Here is a 15,931-nt window from a genome sequence, read left to right as displayed (position 1 = left end):
TGAACCTTTTTCATATCAAGGAACATTATTTATTCGGCATGTGAGCCATGGACCACCATTTGATGAGATGTACTGTAGCCTCTCAGAGCCAAAACTAAAGAATATTTAGTTGTCGTCCGATTCCATGCTGTACTGATGTTGGTACCATAGGAGAGATAACAGGCAAACGGTGATTAAAACAGCAATTCTTCTACATTCTCTAATTGTGTAGACTTCTTGTAAATTATATAATGCAGATGTTTAACAATAATTTAACTCTTTGAGAGTGTAAAATGAAACCCAATGGACGCGTAATGGTCTCTTTTTAAGACCAATGGCTTTTGATCATTCCTGATTTTTTGTTGTTGCCAGTTGAACTGATTCATGTCTTGTTGCCATGTGGGTGCACATGCATAACTGTTTTTGGTTTTTATATGCTTAATCGTTTCTAGATTTTATTGTGTAAAGCGTGCGTTGTGTCAATCTCAATTGTTTTAAATGTGCTATAAATAAAGCTTGATTTGATTTGGTTTTATTTGACACTCTCAAGGGTTAAAGATCTATAAGGGTCCATTTGGTTACCAACTCTCCGTCATTTAGCTGGGGACCACCTGGAACCCCTCAGGGTCCACTTGGTAGTTTTCTTTGTTAATCGTGTTGGCATGCAGAACTTTCAAAACTCTAGACTCTGGAGCTGAGCTGAGATGCGAGTCAGATTGGAGGGCAATGGCCTGTGATCTGCTCTTATCTGAACTCAAACAGGCCGAGTCTCGTTCAGCAAACAAAAGAGGACCCCCCGGTGCAGGTGAGCTAACACCAGATAACCAGGAATCTGTTTGATCCTTGATCCGTCAATTCACAAAATTCACAAAACTGTGATGTTACAGTATATGACTGAAGATCTCAACCGTTTTAGGAAATGCTCTACGGTTACGTGCAATGTGAATTTCACCTGAACATGGCATCGTGATTGCAAAATAAAATAGCTATGTGATTGTACCTTTTATAAGCATATTCCAGTACAAGTTCTTTAAAGTTCTCCCTCACGATCCGTTCTCCCAGACTGTATACTCCCCCCAGTGCACCCACCCACCCACCCACCCTCGCAAACATTTTACACTATGCAAATTCTGGACCGCCGAGGAAGTGACATGACGCCATAGTTGTTGTCGGGCATGACAATCCTCAGGGCATGCATTGTGCGAGGCGACGCTTGTGTGTTAAATGGAGTTTAGCGAATGTGGGGAATTTCAATAGAGACCTCCCCTGCACTCCCCTGCATTCCCCCATGCACGCCTGGTTGGCTGACAATATCGGCTATTGTAGCAAGCATGCTAACAAGGGAGCACTATTCAGACGTCATGCATGCTGGAGCGCTCGGTGGTGGTCAGAATAATCCACCCTATTCAGGCCGCCTGTCCCCTGGGTCTGAGCTGTGTATGACTCTCCTCCCCAGCAACCAGCTGACCTGCTTGCGTATGCTCCGTGGCTCTCATACACACCATAGAAGTATCAGTGTGCATTTAACCCATTCTGACCTGAGATCAGATTCATACGAGGTTTCCACTAGACACACACTGGTCTGATTAACCCGTTCTGACCTGAGATCAGATTCTAAAAAATGTCAGTCGTTCTTTGATTTTTCAAAAATAGCAGACCTACAAGCTCGTAGCGCGCCACTCGGTGGCGCGCTACTAGCTTGTAGGTCTGCTATTTTTCAATAGCTAAAGCACAACATAATGCTAACACCAAAATGGGTTCCCGTTCAGAATGGGTTAACTCGGAGAGCGTATTACGAGTAGTATATTTAATTATAGTACACATGTCTGTTGTACATAACCAATAAAGTATTGAATAAAAGTCTTGTTGACAAGTGCACGTGTCAAGTAAAACAATCTTTAAAAAAAGTAGCAAATATGTATTATTATGCACGTGAAGCATGACACCACAGCTCGAGACCCATAAGAGAGTTTAGACGTTTGCCCGGGACCCAAACTAGTGAAAACAGCAGATAATAAAAATGATAGTTTTTTACTTGAGTGACCCATAACAATTTGCCTGTGACCCACAAATGGGAAACAATGGTATGTGTTTACTCAGATTGCCCATTACCTGTGTGTCTGTTGGTTCCATCCAGGCTAGCAAACTCAATGTAGTCCTCCCTGGCGTCGGCCCAGTAGATGCGGTCATTGATGAAGTCCAGAGTCAGGCCATTGGGCCAGGTGATCTTGTCGTCTACGATGGCGCTCCTGTTGGTGCCGTCCATCCCTATCCTGCCAATATGGGGGTTGTCTCCCCAGTCCGACCAGTACAGGTACCTGACGGCCAAGAGTGAAAGACCGTGTTATTAACTGTAATGTCTTATGTCTAAATAGGCTCCGACATTGAAAACCTGAACTTGAAGGTGTCATAATAATGTGCTTCCGGCTCAAACCTGCTGGTGAGCCAATCAAATGAAGGTAATGGGAATACCCAACTTCTGGGTATGGGTATGCCGCCTTCTGAAAACATGGAGCTAGACTTGTGCACAGATCCGTTTGAAGCAGGAGGTCTTTTCACAATAGAGGGTATGCGCATAACATCATCATTATTCCCGAAAGTTATGCCTACTGAGTGGCAAAAAACGACTTTCTGGCCTTGACAGCCCATACATCCAAACAAAAACATCTTATCCGATTGCATTCACTCACTTTACCACTCACTTTATGCATACCCTGCATACCCTCTATTCCAATCATTAAAACTTGCTGCATTCTCAAGTGATTTTCAAACTGTTTCGTTTGTTACAAATATCAGACGTGTAGTTATGTCAATGGTTACATGGTTGAAAAACAGAAAAAAGTACTTCGATATATAATAATAATTATACAACTTGCAGTGTTTCTTACAGCAGCGTTATGGCAAACTGTCGTACAGTACATGGGGGTGGAGTTGACAAGCAGCCCAGCGGCCAATGAGGCGTCTGCTCTCCCTGTAGGTATTTACGTCTATATATGGCCCTGAGCCCAGGTACAGAGCACAATTATAGACTATTGGAAACTTCTGCTGATCAATTAACCCTGGCACTGATCTCCATCTCTACCCACAGCAGTCTTAATAGAGTGAGTGAGAGTTCACAGAAATGCAAATAGATAGCTTAAGTTTAGGGAAAAGTGAAGAATTGGCGTTCTTACTCGCGGCATAAGCCAATGGTTAATGCCAATGTGCCAAGTTCAGATCCATTTATAAACCTCCTGAGGATAAAAAAATGATCGTTTGTGATAGAGGTTTCCTCATTTTATAGTATGATGAGGAGGAGAATTGTGGGATATTATGATAGAATGTGAGAAATCAATCTCCAATTCCATTTAAAGAGATCCAGATGTAATAAAATAACACCTTTTATCATGATGAGCATGAAGTCAATCAAAATTCAGTAAAAAAGTCCATAGACTTGGCACCCACTACGTCACAGTGTACTGTGGCACCCACTACGTCACAGTGTACTGTGGCACCCACTACGTCACAGTGTACTGTGGCACCCACTACGTCACAGTGTACTGTGGCACCCACTACGTCACAGTAAATGCATTTTGCCATCGACTTGGCCCGGGCGTTTGTACGGAACACATTGTACCGTAAAAAGTCCATAGACTTTGCTGCCACATGACGTCACGGGATGCACACACAAAGTCATACGATGGAGCGGCTAGCGCCCCTCAAAAAAAGCTAACAGAAAAAAACCCAAACCATTAGTAGTACCGAATACACCACACACCCCCCTGTGTAACCTAAAATGAACGGTGTCGTGAGTTCCTCACCCGTATCGTACGTCCACGGCCACGGCGCGCGGTTCCCTCAGGCCGCTGTTGACCAGGACCGTCCGGTAGGCGCCGTTCAGCTTGGACACCTCGATGGTGTCTCTGCCCTTGTCACACCAGTACAGGTTCCCCCCCACCCAGTCCACTGCCAGGCCGTCGGGGTTGCTGAGGGAGGTTCGGTGCAGCACCTGCAAAGAATAGGTCAATCACAAGACTCTATGTATTAACCCGTTAAAACCAGGAAGGCATCCGTGTCTATCCACCTTTAACCATTATTTTATACATTGAATAACAAAAAAAATAGAAGATATAAAAGCTCTTAACGCGTCACGCAATGGGACGCGCACGTTGTTGTGAGCTTGTAGATCAATTTTTTTTTTTTCCAATTTTTTTTCAAAAGATTTTTATACATTTGAAAACTTGAAATGGGATATTTCTACTTTTGGTACATTAAGTACATTTTTATACCAATACTTTTGTACTTTTACTCAAGTGGATTGCAGTATAGGTAAAACATTTGAGTACTTTTGTCCACCGCTGATAAAGAGCGACGACCATTCCATCAAAACTAACAACGTTGTCACATGTGTGTCACATGTGTGACCTGAAAATGTAATCCTGTGTCCGCGTGCTGACTGACCTCCACGTTGCTGCCGTTCATGTGCATGCGGCGGATCATGCTGCCCTGAGTGGTCACGTCTGTCCAGTAGATCATCTGCTCTGCATAGTGGAAGTCCAGCGCCACCGCATTGTTCAGACCCTGGACAGCAAGCAGACCAGAGGAATGTTACAACACAGAGAAACGCACCATACTTATTCTTAATTATGTTATGTGTTGGTCATAAGTAGCTCAAAATAAATCATTATATTTTTTCATTAAGAACGGAGTGACTGGCCCGGATGGTTAGCTCAACCGTCTGGGCACCTAGGTAGGCTGCTGAGCCAGCCTCACGGCGTGCCGCGGGTTCGACCCCCGATCCCGACGGCCTTTGCCGCGTGTCTTCCCCCCCCGATCTCTCTCCCCATTTCCTGTCAGTCTACTGTACTTTCAACCTATCAATAAAGGAGTGCCTTGGATTTTTTTTTCATTGCAAGTTTGCAGTCCACACCATTAGGGAGTTAAGCAGTTCTTCTTTGCTAAACGTTTGTGGTCAGATATGTTCCTGTACCTGTGAGCATCTGTCACTTCCTGTTCCTATCCTTACCTGTTTGATCAGAGTGTAGTTGGTGCCGTCCAGGTTGAGTTTTCTCAGGTAGTAACGGTTGGCAAAGATCAGGTATGGCTCCTCCTCTACAGTCACAGACAGAGGGCAATACTAGTCAATAAAACACACACACACACACACACACACACACACACACACACACACACACACACACACTTTGCCCGATCTAACCCCAACCTTACCCGACACAGTATACTGTATGCCCAGCCTTATATTAACTACCTTCAACCTGGTGTCCCTATTTCTGGATTTTTTTTTATCATTATAGGCATTTCAAAGATTTCGAAAAGTTTTCAAACATAACAGATCTACAAGCTCATAACGCATTGAGATACAATGCATTGTGAGCTTGTAGACTCAGAGCATCATACAGCATAAAACAAAGTATAAGAGGGATGACATATTTAACATTTTAAAACCGGCTGTAAAATAAAATTGTGGACTAACATTTTATTCAACTGGATTGATGCCTATAATGTGTGTCCCAAAATGCCTTTGGCAGGAATGCCTTTGCCCCCCCCCCCCCCACACACACACACACACACACACTCACACACAGATGTGTGCCTCCTTACCAGATGTTGACTTGCAGACGGTGGGGTCATTGGGGTTGAGTTCAAAGCCGTCCACACAGAGACAGTGGAAGCTCCCATGCGTGTTGATGCAGCGCTGGGTGCAGGGGTAGCTGGTGGTGCACTCGTCTATGTCCACGCACGTCTTCCCGTCCCGCTTCAGCTGGAAGCCGGGGTGACACCGGCACTGCAGGGCCCAGGAGCACAGAGAGCGTCTCACAACCAAACCCAATACACCGGCACTGCAGGGCCCGGGAGCACAGAGAGCGTCTCACAACCAAACCCTTACTGCAGGGCCCAGGAGCACAGAGAGCGTCTCACAACCAAACCCAATACACCGGCACTGCAGGGCCCAGGAGCACAGAGAGCGTCTCACAACCAAACCCAATATTTATGGACTTGTTACTGCAGGGCCCAGGAGCACAGAGAGCATCTCACAACCAAACCCAATACACCGGCACTGCAGGGCCCAGGAGCACAGAGAGAGCGTCTCACAACCAAACCCAATACACCGGCACTGCAGGGCCCAGGAGCACAGAGAGCGTCTCACAACCAAACCCAATACACCGGCACTGCAGGGCCCAGGAGCACAGGGAGCGTCTCACAACCAAACCCAATATTTATGGACTTGTTGGAGTCGGAGAGGAGAACTCTCAGTTCTATTTCCGACACCCATCTCCAAGGGCCGCCTACTGTGCCTCTAAACTTTCTACAAATGAGGATTCTACAAATGTCTTCTAAATCCTGACAGTTTTCTGTTCCTATGTCAGTCGTTCTCAAACATTGTCATGTCGAGGACCCCTAAAAATATATGTAATTGGTCGCCGACCCCCATTTGAAAATATGTTGTTAACGGGACACCCCAGAAGCTAAGATTTGAGTTAAAAACGTTCGCTCTGAAAGAATATAATATATTAAAGGTTTTATGCCACATTTTCACCATTTTTCAACAAATATTTGTCAACAGCTAAACTATGACATAATGCATCAAACACCAAAAGGGGTTTCCTCCTGAATGGGTTAAAGTAACTAAAACTATCTGACAGAAGTTCTGCTTTTCCTGGCACCAAAAGCTTAACACCGATCCCCACACCAATTCAATTTATGTAGCAGATTCGACTAAAATTAACTAGTTTATCTGAAAACAGCTAGGAAGTTAAGTGTCAGACAAACTCGAATAGACTCTAAATAGCTGTTAATCTGATTGATCGAGTTGGCTTAACCGTTACAAGTGAATAAACGTCACACACAATCAAAAAGTGTGGAAAACCAAATGGAATGCACTTCGTCTTGCCACAGGACACATTAAAAGCTCTCTTTGATTACAAGCCATAATCTGTTGGCTGCTCTCATAATAACTACTCGCCCAATTATTTGAGCCGACACTTTGCCTTGTGCATAGTAGCATAACGTAATGCTGGTGCACTGGAAGGCACCGTGGTACACACACGCTCGCATATCATTGCAGTCGGGCAGAAAGCCATTATCTTCGTATTTTAACTTTGTGTTTGAATTTTCTTCGAAAATTAACACCCTACTTGATCATACTACGCGGTGTCACATAAAAGTAGCAAAAGTAGCAGATCTGCAAGCTTGAAACATTTGAGCTTGTGGATCTGTTACTTTTTTTGATATAATCTGAATCCTGAAAAGTTTTGTACATTATGAGGTTTCCACCCGACAGAGACAATATGACATGTGATATGATGTACAGTACATGTATGATTGTAAATACTGAGTCATGCCACTCTTAGCGGCCAAGACGGAGATCTCCGCCCTATCAAATAATTACGCTCATCGCCCAGGACGGAGATTAATCAAAAGACGGAACGGAGCGCACCAGTCTACGGCCTGGGAGCGTCTATTGAGCAACATTCCATGTCATTTCCAGGTTGGGCGGTCATCCAAAGTGTTCCCCCTCCATTTTAATGGATGGGATAAAAAAAATCTTAAAACGTGAATAAATCTTAATCTAAAAATCAATGATTCCAATTCTAACCAAAGGTTGTGTTTTTGACAGCCCCTCGCGGTCCCGTCGCTAGTCACGTTAGAAGTAATCATACCATCTAGCACTATCCAAGATGGCTACATACACGGGTTGTGCAGTCGACGCGCTGTGATTGGCCAGTCGCTGTGACAGCCTAAACCTAACCTCAGTAAAACTATACCTAAACCATTTACAGAGTAAACCACTTAAACCGCTGCATAGCCTATACCTTATTGACCTCATTAGGACCCCTCCTTTTCCCCTCTACACCAAATCTCTTCGTTGAAAATAGCCGATCTACAAAAACAAACAAATACCAAACGAGTTGGCCATTTACCATCTCGCAGGCGTACAGCCGGCGGAACTGCTCAGTCTTGTATTTAAAGTAACCTAAGTAAATTATGCTTAACCTAACCTTAACCTCAGTAAAACTGCGACTAAACCCAACCTTATTATTCCTAAACGTAACCCCAGTAAAACTACGCCTAACCCTAAACTTATTTCTAACCTTATTCTCAGTAAAACTAAATAAAGAATACAAGAACCGCCGCACCGAACGGTCGGCGTGAGGTCGGCGAAAAGGAAAAAAAACGAGGGCGAGATGGATTTTCGACAGTGCTTTACCCCTTATCCCTAAACTTCTTTGCCTTTTTGACTATTTTGATATTTATTTTTAAAACTTTGTTCAACTAGCCTACATCGACATGTTGTGGCAGAGCTTGTAGATTGTAGGCTATTTGAACTATTCCAAAAAAGTTTAAGGGGAAAGGCACTGGCCAAAATAGGGCCCCTAGTTTTTATTGTGTAGTTGGGAGGACATCATTTTGGAGGATATGGATCAGTTTGACACAAAACTCATTTCCCCAGACGTCTCAACCATTCCCACATCACCGTAGCAATATAATCACTCAACCTTTGAGGACTCCCACACACAGCCGCAAACAAAGTTTCAGTCCTTCGACCTTCACCACATAAAAAGACAATATTTCTTTTGAATTATTTAGTACTTGTGTTGCACAACAAGTCAAGTTGTTGTGAGCTTGTGGATTTTTGTTTGGTGCGTAACACCGCGCGCAACCAAGGCTACCAAGCATGGATATAATTTGTATGCTTTGTCCGGTGCTCCGCTGCTCTCCAGTGTCTCCACTAGTCACAACTCCACATCATTTCAAGTGGTTTGGTTAATTACAAATGCCAGACATGTATGATACAGGTTGCTTGTTTAAATCAATACGAAAATACCATATCGTACTTAAGTTAGATAGTAACAGTAACGGTTTAAAAAAATAAATCACACTTGTGAAGCCCACATGATGCAACTGCTTAAAGCAAACAAGAAAAGTCCCTAGACTTGACTGGGGTCCTGTTTTTTTGGGGAGTGCTGTTTGTTAAGCAAACATTAAAAGGCTGTCTTGGCTGCCACATGATGTCACGGATAGTGCTGTGTTTTTTTTTCTCGTTTTGTTTTTTTCAAAATGTCTTTTTGAGGGGCGCTAGCCCCTCCTATATACAGGTTTAATGTTTGTTTTTCCTTAGACAAACATTAAAAACGCCATTGAAATGGACAGGGTTTAATGTTTGTTTTGTCCATGTTTGTTTTGTCTGATAATTATGTCATAAAGCTGTATATATACATTGTTAGTACATAAATAAACCGTCCGCGATGTTGTAAGATGAGCGCCCCTCACTTCACACGGGTGTGATTCTTTCCCCCATATACTTGTCTGCCACATGACGTAATTTCTGAAAGCCAAACATTGGAGGTGCTTTCAAAAAAGAAAGAAAGTCAGTTTAGGAATTTTGCCTGCGGTGGAGTTATGGGGCAAGGTGGCCCCGCTATATGACGTTGACCTACAATGCAGCGCATACAGTACATATGCAACCAGGTACGAACCAGACATACTGTAAGGTGTGCGGGAGCCTTCGTAGTACAGACTCGTTTTAAATGAAGTCCTGAGCACAGCGATAACGGCACCGCCACGACGGTTCACAGGGAGTTCAGAATGTTCTGAGACTGGCCTCCTACTTTCAAGAATGAGACCCAAAACACATGGCTTTAATTGTCTTACATACGTAACCACATGCCTCAGAGCTGTGGGTTCACCAAAACACTTTCTCTCATAACCTCCTCGACTCACCATTGATAAAAAAATATGTGCCGCCAAATAATTGAAGCTGGGGGTCAGGAGGATGCCTGTCAGTGTGTGTACATGCAACAAAACTGGTTTCGCCATTCAATTCGGTAATAAATATGTTAGAAAACTTTGATCTAACCACCATTGACTTCCAGCATCAAATGAACGTTAAATATGAAACATGGAAAATAAAAGCATGGCCCTACTGGCAGCATGCACACAAGGAATTTGGCGTGGACCGTTCCAGCAGTTTGCGGGATTAGCCCCAGAAAAATACAGACAGACCCTCTTCCAGACAGCTCTCCTCCTACAGAGCCACGCCTTAAAACCAGCCTGGTATTTTTTTAGGCACTAGTCTTTGGGTGGGATTGGAACAGTCTAGCCAGGGAACATACCAACTACGGACGTGAGTGCTCTAACCAGTGTTGATTTTGTCTACTAAAACTATGACATATAAAAATGTTAGTCGACTACCTTTTTTCCACAGACAAAAACTAAATAAAAAACTAAGCTACGATGACTAAAACAGAATAAATAAAATATACTGACAATTTCGTCAAAAGATAAAAGAAATAGACAAAAAACGTTATAGTGGAGAAGAGATCCAGTAGAGCTAAACGTAAAAGACAAGTAATTTTATGTTCCGTTGCGCTGTTATGTTTGGTTGCTGTCAAAATCAACACTGGCCCTAACGACGTACACCGTCAACTGGCACATGAAGTCATGCGTTCTTCTCTAACCCATTCTGATCGGGAACCCATTTTGGTGTTAGCATTATGTTATGCTTTAGCTATTGAAAAATAGCAGATCTACAAGCTCATAGCGCGCCACCGAGTGGCGCGCTACGAGCTTGTAGGTCTGCTATTTTTGAAAAATCGAAGAACGACTGACATTTTTTAGAATCTGATCTCGGGTCAGATTCTAAATCAGGTTAATCAGGGTAATCAGACCAGTGTGTGTCCTAGTGGAAACCTCGTATGAATCTGATCTCAGGTCAGAATGGGCTAACCAACAGCACATCTTTTGAGCCTTAAGCCATATAGACCCGAGGACGATTCTACAAATGTCTTTCTGAAAAACCATATGTTTCTGTGTCAGTCGTTCTCAAACATTTTCATGTCAAGGACCCCCAAAAATATATGTAATTGGCCCGCCGACCTCCATCTGAAAATATGTTGTTCCAGGGAACTCCCAGAAGCTTAGATTTGACTTTTCACTCTGAAAGAATATATATTCAAAGATTTCCACCACATTTTCTCGATTTTTCAAAAATAGCAGATCTACAAGCTATAACACCAAAAGGGGTTCCTGGCCAGAATGGGTTAAGTTCTGGACTGGACATGGACCACATCATCAGCAGCAGCTGCCTTAGAAGCACTGCTTCGTTTAGCCACATGAACGTCCCTATTCTGGGGCGGCCGCACGGGCATATCATAATAGGCAAACAAGCAGACAAGCTCGCAAAGGCATTGTGAGCTTGTTGATCGGTAAAGAGATTTGATATAGAGGGGGGACCAAGTATAGACCCTTGAGGGACCTCGGAGAATGAAGTATATAGGGTTAATGAGTCAACAAAATGCCATCGGACGACGACAATAAAGTTACAATACGCAGTAAACAACACAGAATCTAAACATGGCCGACCTTGAATCCGATCTTGAGGTCGTCGCAGAGCTGCGAGCAGCCGCTCTGCTTGCTGTTGAGACACTCGTTGATGAAGCAGTTGAGCTCATCGGAGCCGTCGCCACAGTCATCATTGCGGTCGCACAGCAGCGTCTCGTTCAAACACTTCCCGTTACGGCACATGAAGGCTGATTCATTGCACTTCCTCTCTGTAATTAGAAGAAAAAATGGTTGCACAAGTTAAGACATCTCCTTGGGTGGAGGAGGATAGCCCCACAGTCTTTTTCATTTCCTGGTCTTCCTAAAGGCCTATTCATAGTCTGGATTTTCGGTGATGAGGTGACCACCGCTCCGGTGGTGAGCTGACCACCGGAGCTGAAATAACATTGAGCGGTGGTGAGTAAAAACAGAGAGAAGGGCTGGAGCGATGGCGGTGCTTTGCTATTCACCGCAGCTCGTGACGTCATGTTGTAGTTCGGTGGTCACCCCACCACCGTAAATCCAGACTATGTATGAGCCTTAAGACACAATTAGAACTAGAAAGAGTACCCCTCTGGGCACCGGTCTCCACCAGGGCAGGTCAGGCTGTGGCCTCCTGGTTGCGCTATAATAGGCCAATGTGAAAAGGGTGGGATATATTCCTCAGCCTAGGAGGAAAGTCTGTGAAAGATTTCGCGTAATTTGCACGCTATGTTCATGATTTGAGGCTTTTTGTTCAAACTTTGAAAGCCAATGTTAGCCAATTAGGATGGAATATGAAATATCGGACAGATCAGTCGTGAACAAATGACTATAGATTTGCGGGATTTTTGGACACAATCTGGAGGAGTAATATTAAAAAGAAATGTTTTTCAAAAGTCGGCCCTCCTAGTGGCGCTATAACAGGTACAGGAATGCACACTACAAAATCCTGAGTGTAATTTAAACTCAAGAGTTGAGTACATTTTTAGACTCATTGTTAAATGGGAGAAGAAAAAAAACTTGAAGCCAATCTTGTACAGTAGTTTGTTTTGCTGTACAAGTTAAAAACTGCAGAAGGGTAAAAACATGACAGGCTAGTAAGCACCACAGCTATGTCGCTGCTGTAGTTTTTAACCTTGACTGGAAAACAAACTCGACACACTGGATTCGATGTAACTGTAGTGTAAATGTGCTGTAGCAAAGTCAAAGTGCAGTAGCAGTGACCTGAGTCAGATTTAACAGTGTAAATGTGCTGTAGCAAAGTCAAAGTGCAGTAGCAGTGACCTGAGTCAGATTTAACAGTGTAAATGTGCTGTAGCAAAGTCAAAGTGCAGTAGCAGTGACCTGAGTCAGTGCAACGAGCGTTCTTGGGTGCCTCGTCTGAGCGGTCATGACAGTCAAACTCTCCGTCGCACTCCCAGTTCTTCTGGTTGAGACAGCGGCCGTTGGCACAGCGGAACTCCTCTGGACCGCACGTGGGGTATTCTGCAGGAGGCGGGGGGAGAGAGAGGGAGAGATAGCATTTGCACGTTTTTAAGCCTGATTAAATGGTCTGTCCACGCAAAATCAATTAAAGCACCGTAACTAGTTCACCAGTGTTGTCTCTGTAGTCGAGAGTTTTAAAACAACATCTTATACTGTAGCTATAGTTGCAGTGCTTGGTGCTGGATGGCCCTTTAGACTTTAGAAAAAGTAGTTCACCCAAAAGAAAATCAATTAACACACCCCATGAAGCCTTGAAGTCTCCTACTGGAGAGACGCCGCCGGTCCTCACATTATTGGCTTAGGAATGTGCATGAATTCAAGGCTTCATGGGGTGTGTAATTTCTTTGAGGGGGTGAACTACTCCTTTAACACTTTTAGTGGCACTAAAGACCTCCAGTGCGCTCTCTCTGTGGTGCCAGCCACACGGACGCAGGGAGCTTTCATTCTGAAGCGTTCCATTTTCCATTTCTCCCCCACAAAATCAGTAGCTTCCTGAAACCTCACGCTAATATATTGATTTCTCTTTAGAAGCGTTAATATTGTAACCGTGATGCAACATGAAGGCAGAAATGAGCCCTGAACATGGAGCAGATGGAGCGTAGATTCAGAGAAAGAAAATGTTATATTGCGTGCGTGCGAAACAGGGCGGGCGGGCGGGGCTGAGCAAGGCGTTGCCTACCAAACGGGCCATTTAAAAATATATATGAAAATAGCGAGGCATTTTTATATCGATATAAACGCAAGTGTACTGGTCTAAACCACCAGGCGGTTTTAATTGATAAGACGAGTATGCTCTTTAGTATCAAATGTGTCCTTTGTTTTCATGTAATTATTTAAAAATAAAATAGCTGTTGTGTCTGTGTCGTTTGTGCGCACACACACACACACACACACACACACACACACACACACACACACACACCCATACGACAAGAGTATTCTCACAGCAGGTAGCTGATGTTGACCTAGAGGGACATATAAATATACCGTAATCATTTCTACCTCTCCTCCGAGGCGTCATCATCACCTCATCATTTCCACTCACCGCACTCTGGAGACTCGTCGGAGCCGTCGGAGCAGTCGATGTCGTGATCGCACACGAAGTGCTTGGGGATGCATTGTCTGTTCTGGCACATGAACTCGTTCTCCGAATCACATGTGCTGTTGGTGTACACTGAGGAGAGGGAGAAACTGGGTTAATGGACACATTAAGTAGGATGCATTTCAAACAACAAGGGAGCTGGCTTTTTTTATTTCTATCCTGCACAATTTACTACTGGGGGCTGCTTATTATTTCCATAATGAAAAAACGTGCAACATTTTTTGTTGCTATAATTATCGTTTGGTTTTCCTTTTTTCTAAGTACTGAAGGTAATACTCCCCACATCCCCCTCCTTCTCCCAATGTAGTCGTTATGCCAATTTACGAATTCCCCACACATTTGTGAGGGGAATTCGTGTCACAGCTGCCCACTGGCTCACCGGCCAGTGAGGACTCGGAGCCCCGACCGCCCAGTTTAGCTATAATTCAGTTTTTTCATGTCTGTCCCACTCACTGCAGCCAGCCTTGACGCTCTCATCTGCCCCGTCGGGACAGTCCTTGTCCCCGTCACATTTCCAGCGCTGGGGCACACACATATGAGACCCAGGACACTGGAACGCCTCGGGACTGCACGTCTTGGACTCTGTGACGACAGATCGGTTGAATGAGTTGAATAATAGCATTACACCGTGAAGCCAGAGATATTATTATTACACTTGATTTCCACTGGTCAGCGATTTAAGTCGATGGCTTTAGTGAATGAATTGAGTGGAAACTAGATGGCCGTGAAAAAGAGTTCCACTCACTGCACTTCTGGTCCTCATCAGAGCCGTCGCCACAGTCGTCAGAGCCGTCGCACACCCAGTGGCTGGAGATGCAGCGGTGGTTCCCACACTCAAACTGGGTGGATGTGCAAAACTTGTCTGCCAACGACAGAAAGTGGAGAGAGTGCTTAAAATGTTACATTTATCACGCTATTTAGTATTACCATAACTAACTTAACCCAGAAGACATTTCCACCCTTCTTCTGAGTAATAAACGTGAGGATGAAAACAACTATTATTTAGGACTTTAATGCAACCATAGTTCAAATGTGTGTTACCGTAGCTCAGGTGGAACAGAGCCGGTGAGTGAAGGCCATTAGTGATTCACAAACGTACCACAGTGCGTTTCATCGGCTCCGTTCTCACAATCGTTCTCCTTATCGCACGTCCAGCTCATGGGGATGCAGCGACCGCTGGGACAGGCGAAGAAGTTGACCGGACACTTGAGCTTCCTCTTATCTGTACGAGAAGAGTAGGAAAAAAAACGCCTACAATGTCAGAACTTTGAAAAGGTTCACCGTGTTCAACTGGGCAGAGTCTGATAAGCATGACTAGGTACAGTACGTGTCCAACCTGGGCAGTTCCTCTCGTCTGAGAAGTCTCCACAGTCGTTGTTCCCATCGCACACCCAGGAGGGCAGATAGCAGAGCGTGGTTTTCTCACAGCTCTGGAAGGACGCCCCCTTGACTCCCAGGCGGAAGAAGCGAGCGCAGTCGGTCGCGTCTGTGATAGACAGACATAACAATGGATACAGTCATTTAGGGGGGAAACACATTGATTTATTTATTTGTTTAGATTATTGCCAAAGTCATTCCGACTTAATGGTTGTAATTATGTTTACGAGTCTACTCTCCCAGGATCGAATTATTTCTACAGATACTGAGAAGCAGATGCAGAACAACGGGTAGAACAGCCTAATATGAGCCTGGTCTTGAACCCCTGCAGGGTTCAGTATAATGCTGTACATACTGTACACATTAGAGAGCTTCTTATGAACAAAATGGGACCACACAATAGGATCCTCGCATACAATTATCTTAAAGAAACCTTGTTTACCTAGTAAACAATTCACAGCACAAGCACAAAGGTTTCTTAGCGTGGTTGCAGCTCTCTCACTTACGGCAGTTAAGTTCATCGCTAGCGTCCTCGCAGTCGACCACCTGGTCACAGCGGCTGAAGTTGGAGATGCAGCTCCCGTCTTTGCACTGGAACTCGGCCGGTTTGCACAGAGTCACTGTGGGAAGCACAGCATGTTTTTGTTAATTCCACTTTTCTGTACACACACACACACACATGTG

The 15,931-nt window shown here is 44.3% G+C and overlaps 1 protein-coding gene across 1 annotated transcript in view; it reads right to left on the bottom strand.

The window, feature by feature from the left end:
* lrp1ab (low density lipoprotein receptor-related protein 1Ab) overlaps positions 1-15,931 on the bottom strand; it is a 180,346-nt gene that overhangs the window by 31,532 nt on the left and 132,883 nt on the right. Inside the window, exons 48-60 of the mRNA XM_080764626.1 lie at positions 15,754-15,867; positions 15,207-15,356; positions 14,970-15,092; positions 14,616-14,732; positions 14,324-14,452; positions 13,814-13,942; positions 12,628-12,768; positions 11,344-11,531; positions 5,581-5,764; positions 4,985-5,070; positions 4,420-4,539; positions 3,780-3,967; positions 2,092-2,297 (exon numbers count right to left, since the gene is read on the bottom strand). Coding sequence (XP_080620752.1) covers positions 2,092-2,297; positions 3,780-3,967; positions 4,420-4,539; positions 4,985-5,070; positions 5,581-5,764; positions 11,344-11,531; positions 12,628-12,768; positions 13,814-13,942; positions 14,324-14,452; positions 14,616-14,732; positions 14,970-15,092; positions 15,207-15,356; positions 15,754-15,867 — 1,875 coding nt within the window. The remainder of the gene's footprint in view (positions 1-2,091; positions 2,298-3,779; positions 3,968-4,419; positions 4,540-4,984; positions 5,071-5,580; positions 5,765-11,343; positions 11,532-12,627; positions 12,769-13,813; positions 13,943-14,323; positions 14,453-14,615; positions 14,733-14,969; positions 15,093-15,206; positions 15,357-15,753; positions 15,868-15,931) is intronic.

Source organism: Protomyctophum bolini (assembly GCF_963924005.1).
Source record: "Protomyctophum bolini genome assembly, chromosome: 5".
Taxonomy (NCBI): Eukaryota; Metazoa; Chordata; class Actinopteri; order Myctophiformes; family Myctophidae; genus Protomyctophum; species Protomyctophum bolini.
This window is presented reverse-complemented; position numbering and strand designations above follow the sequence as displayed.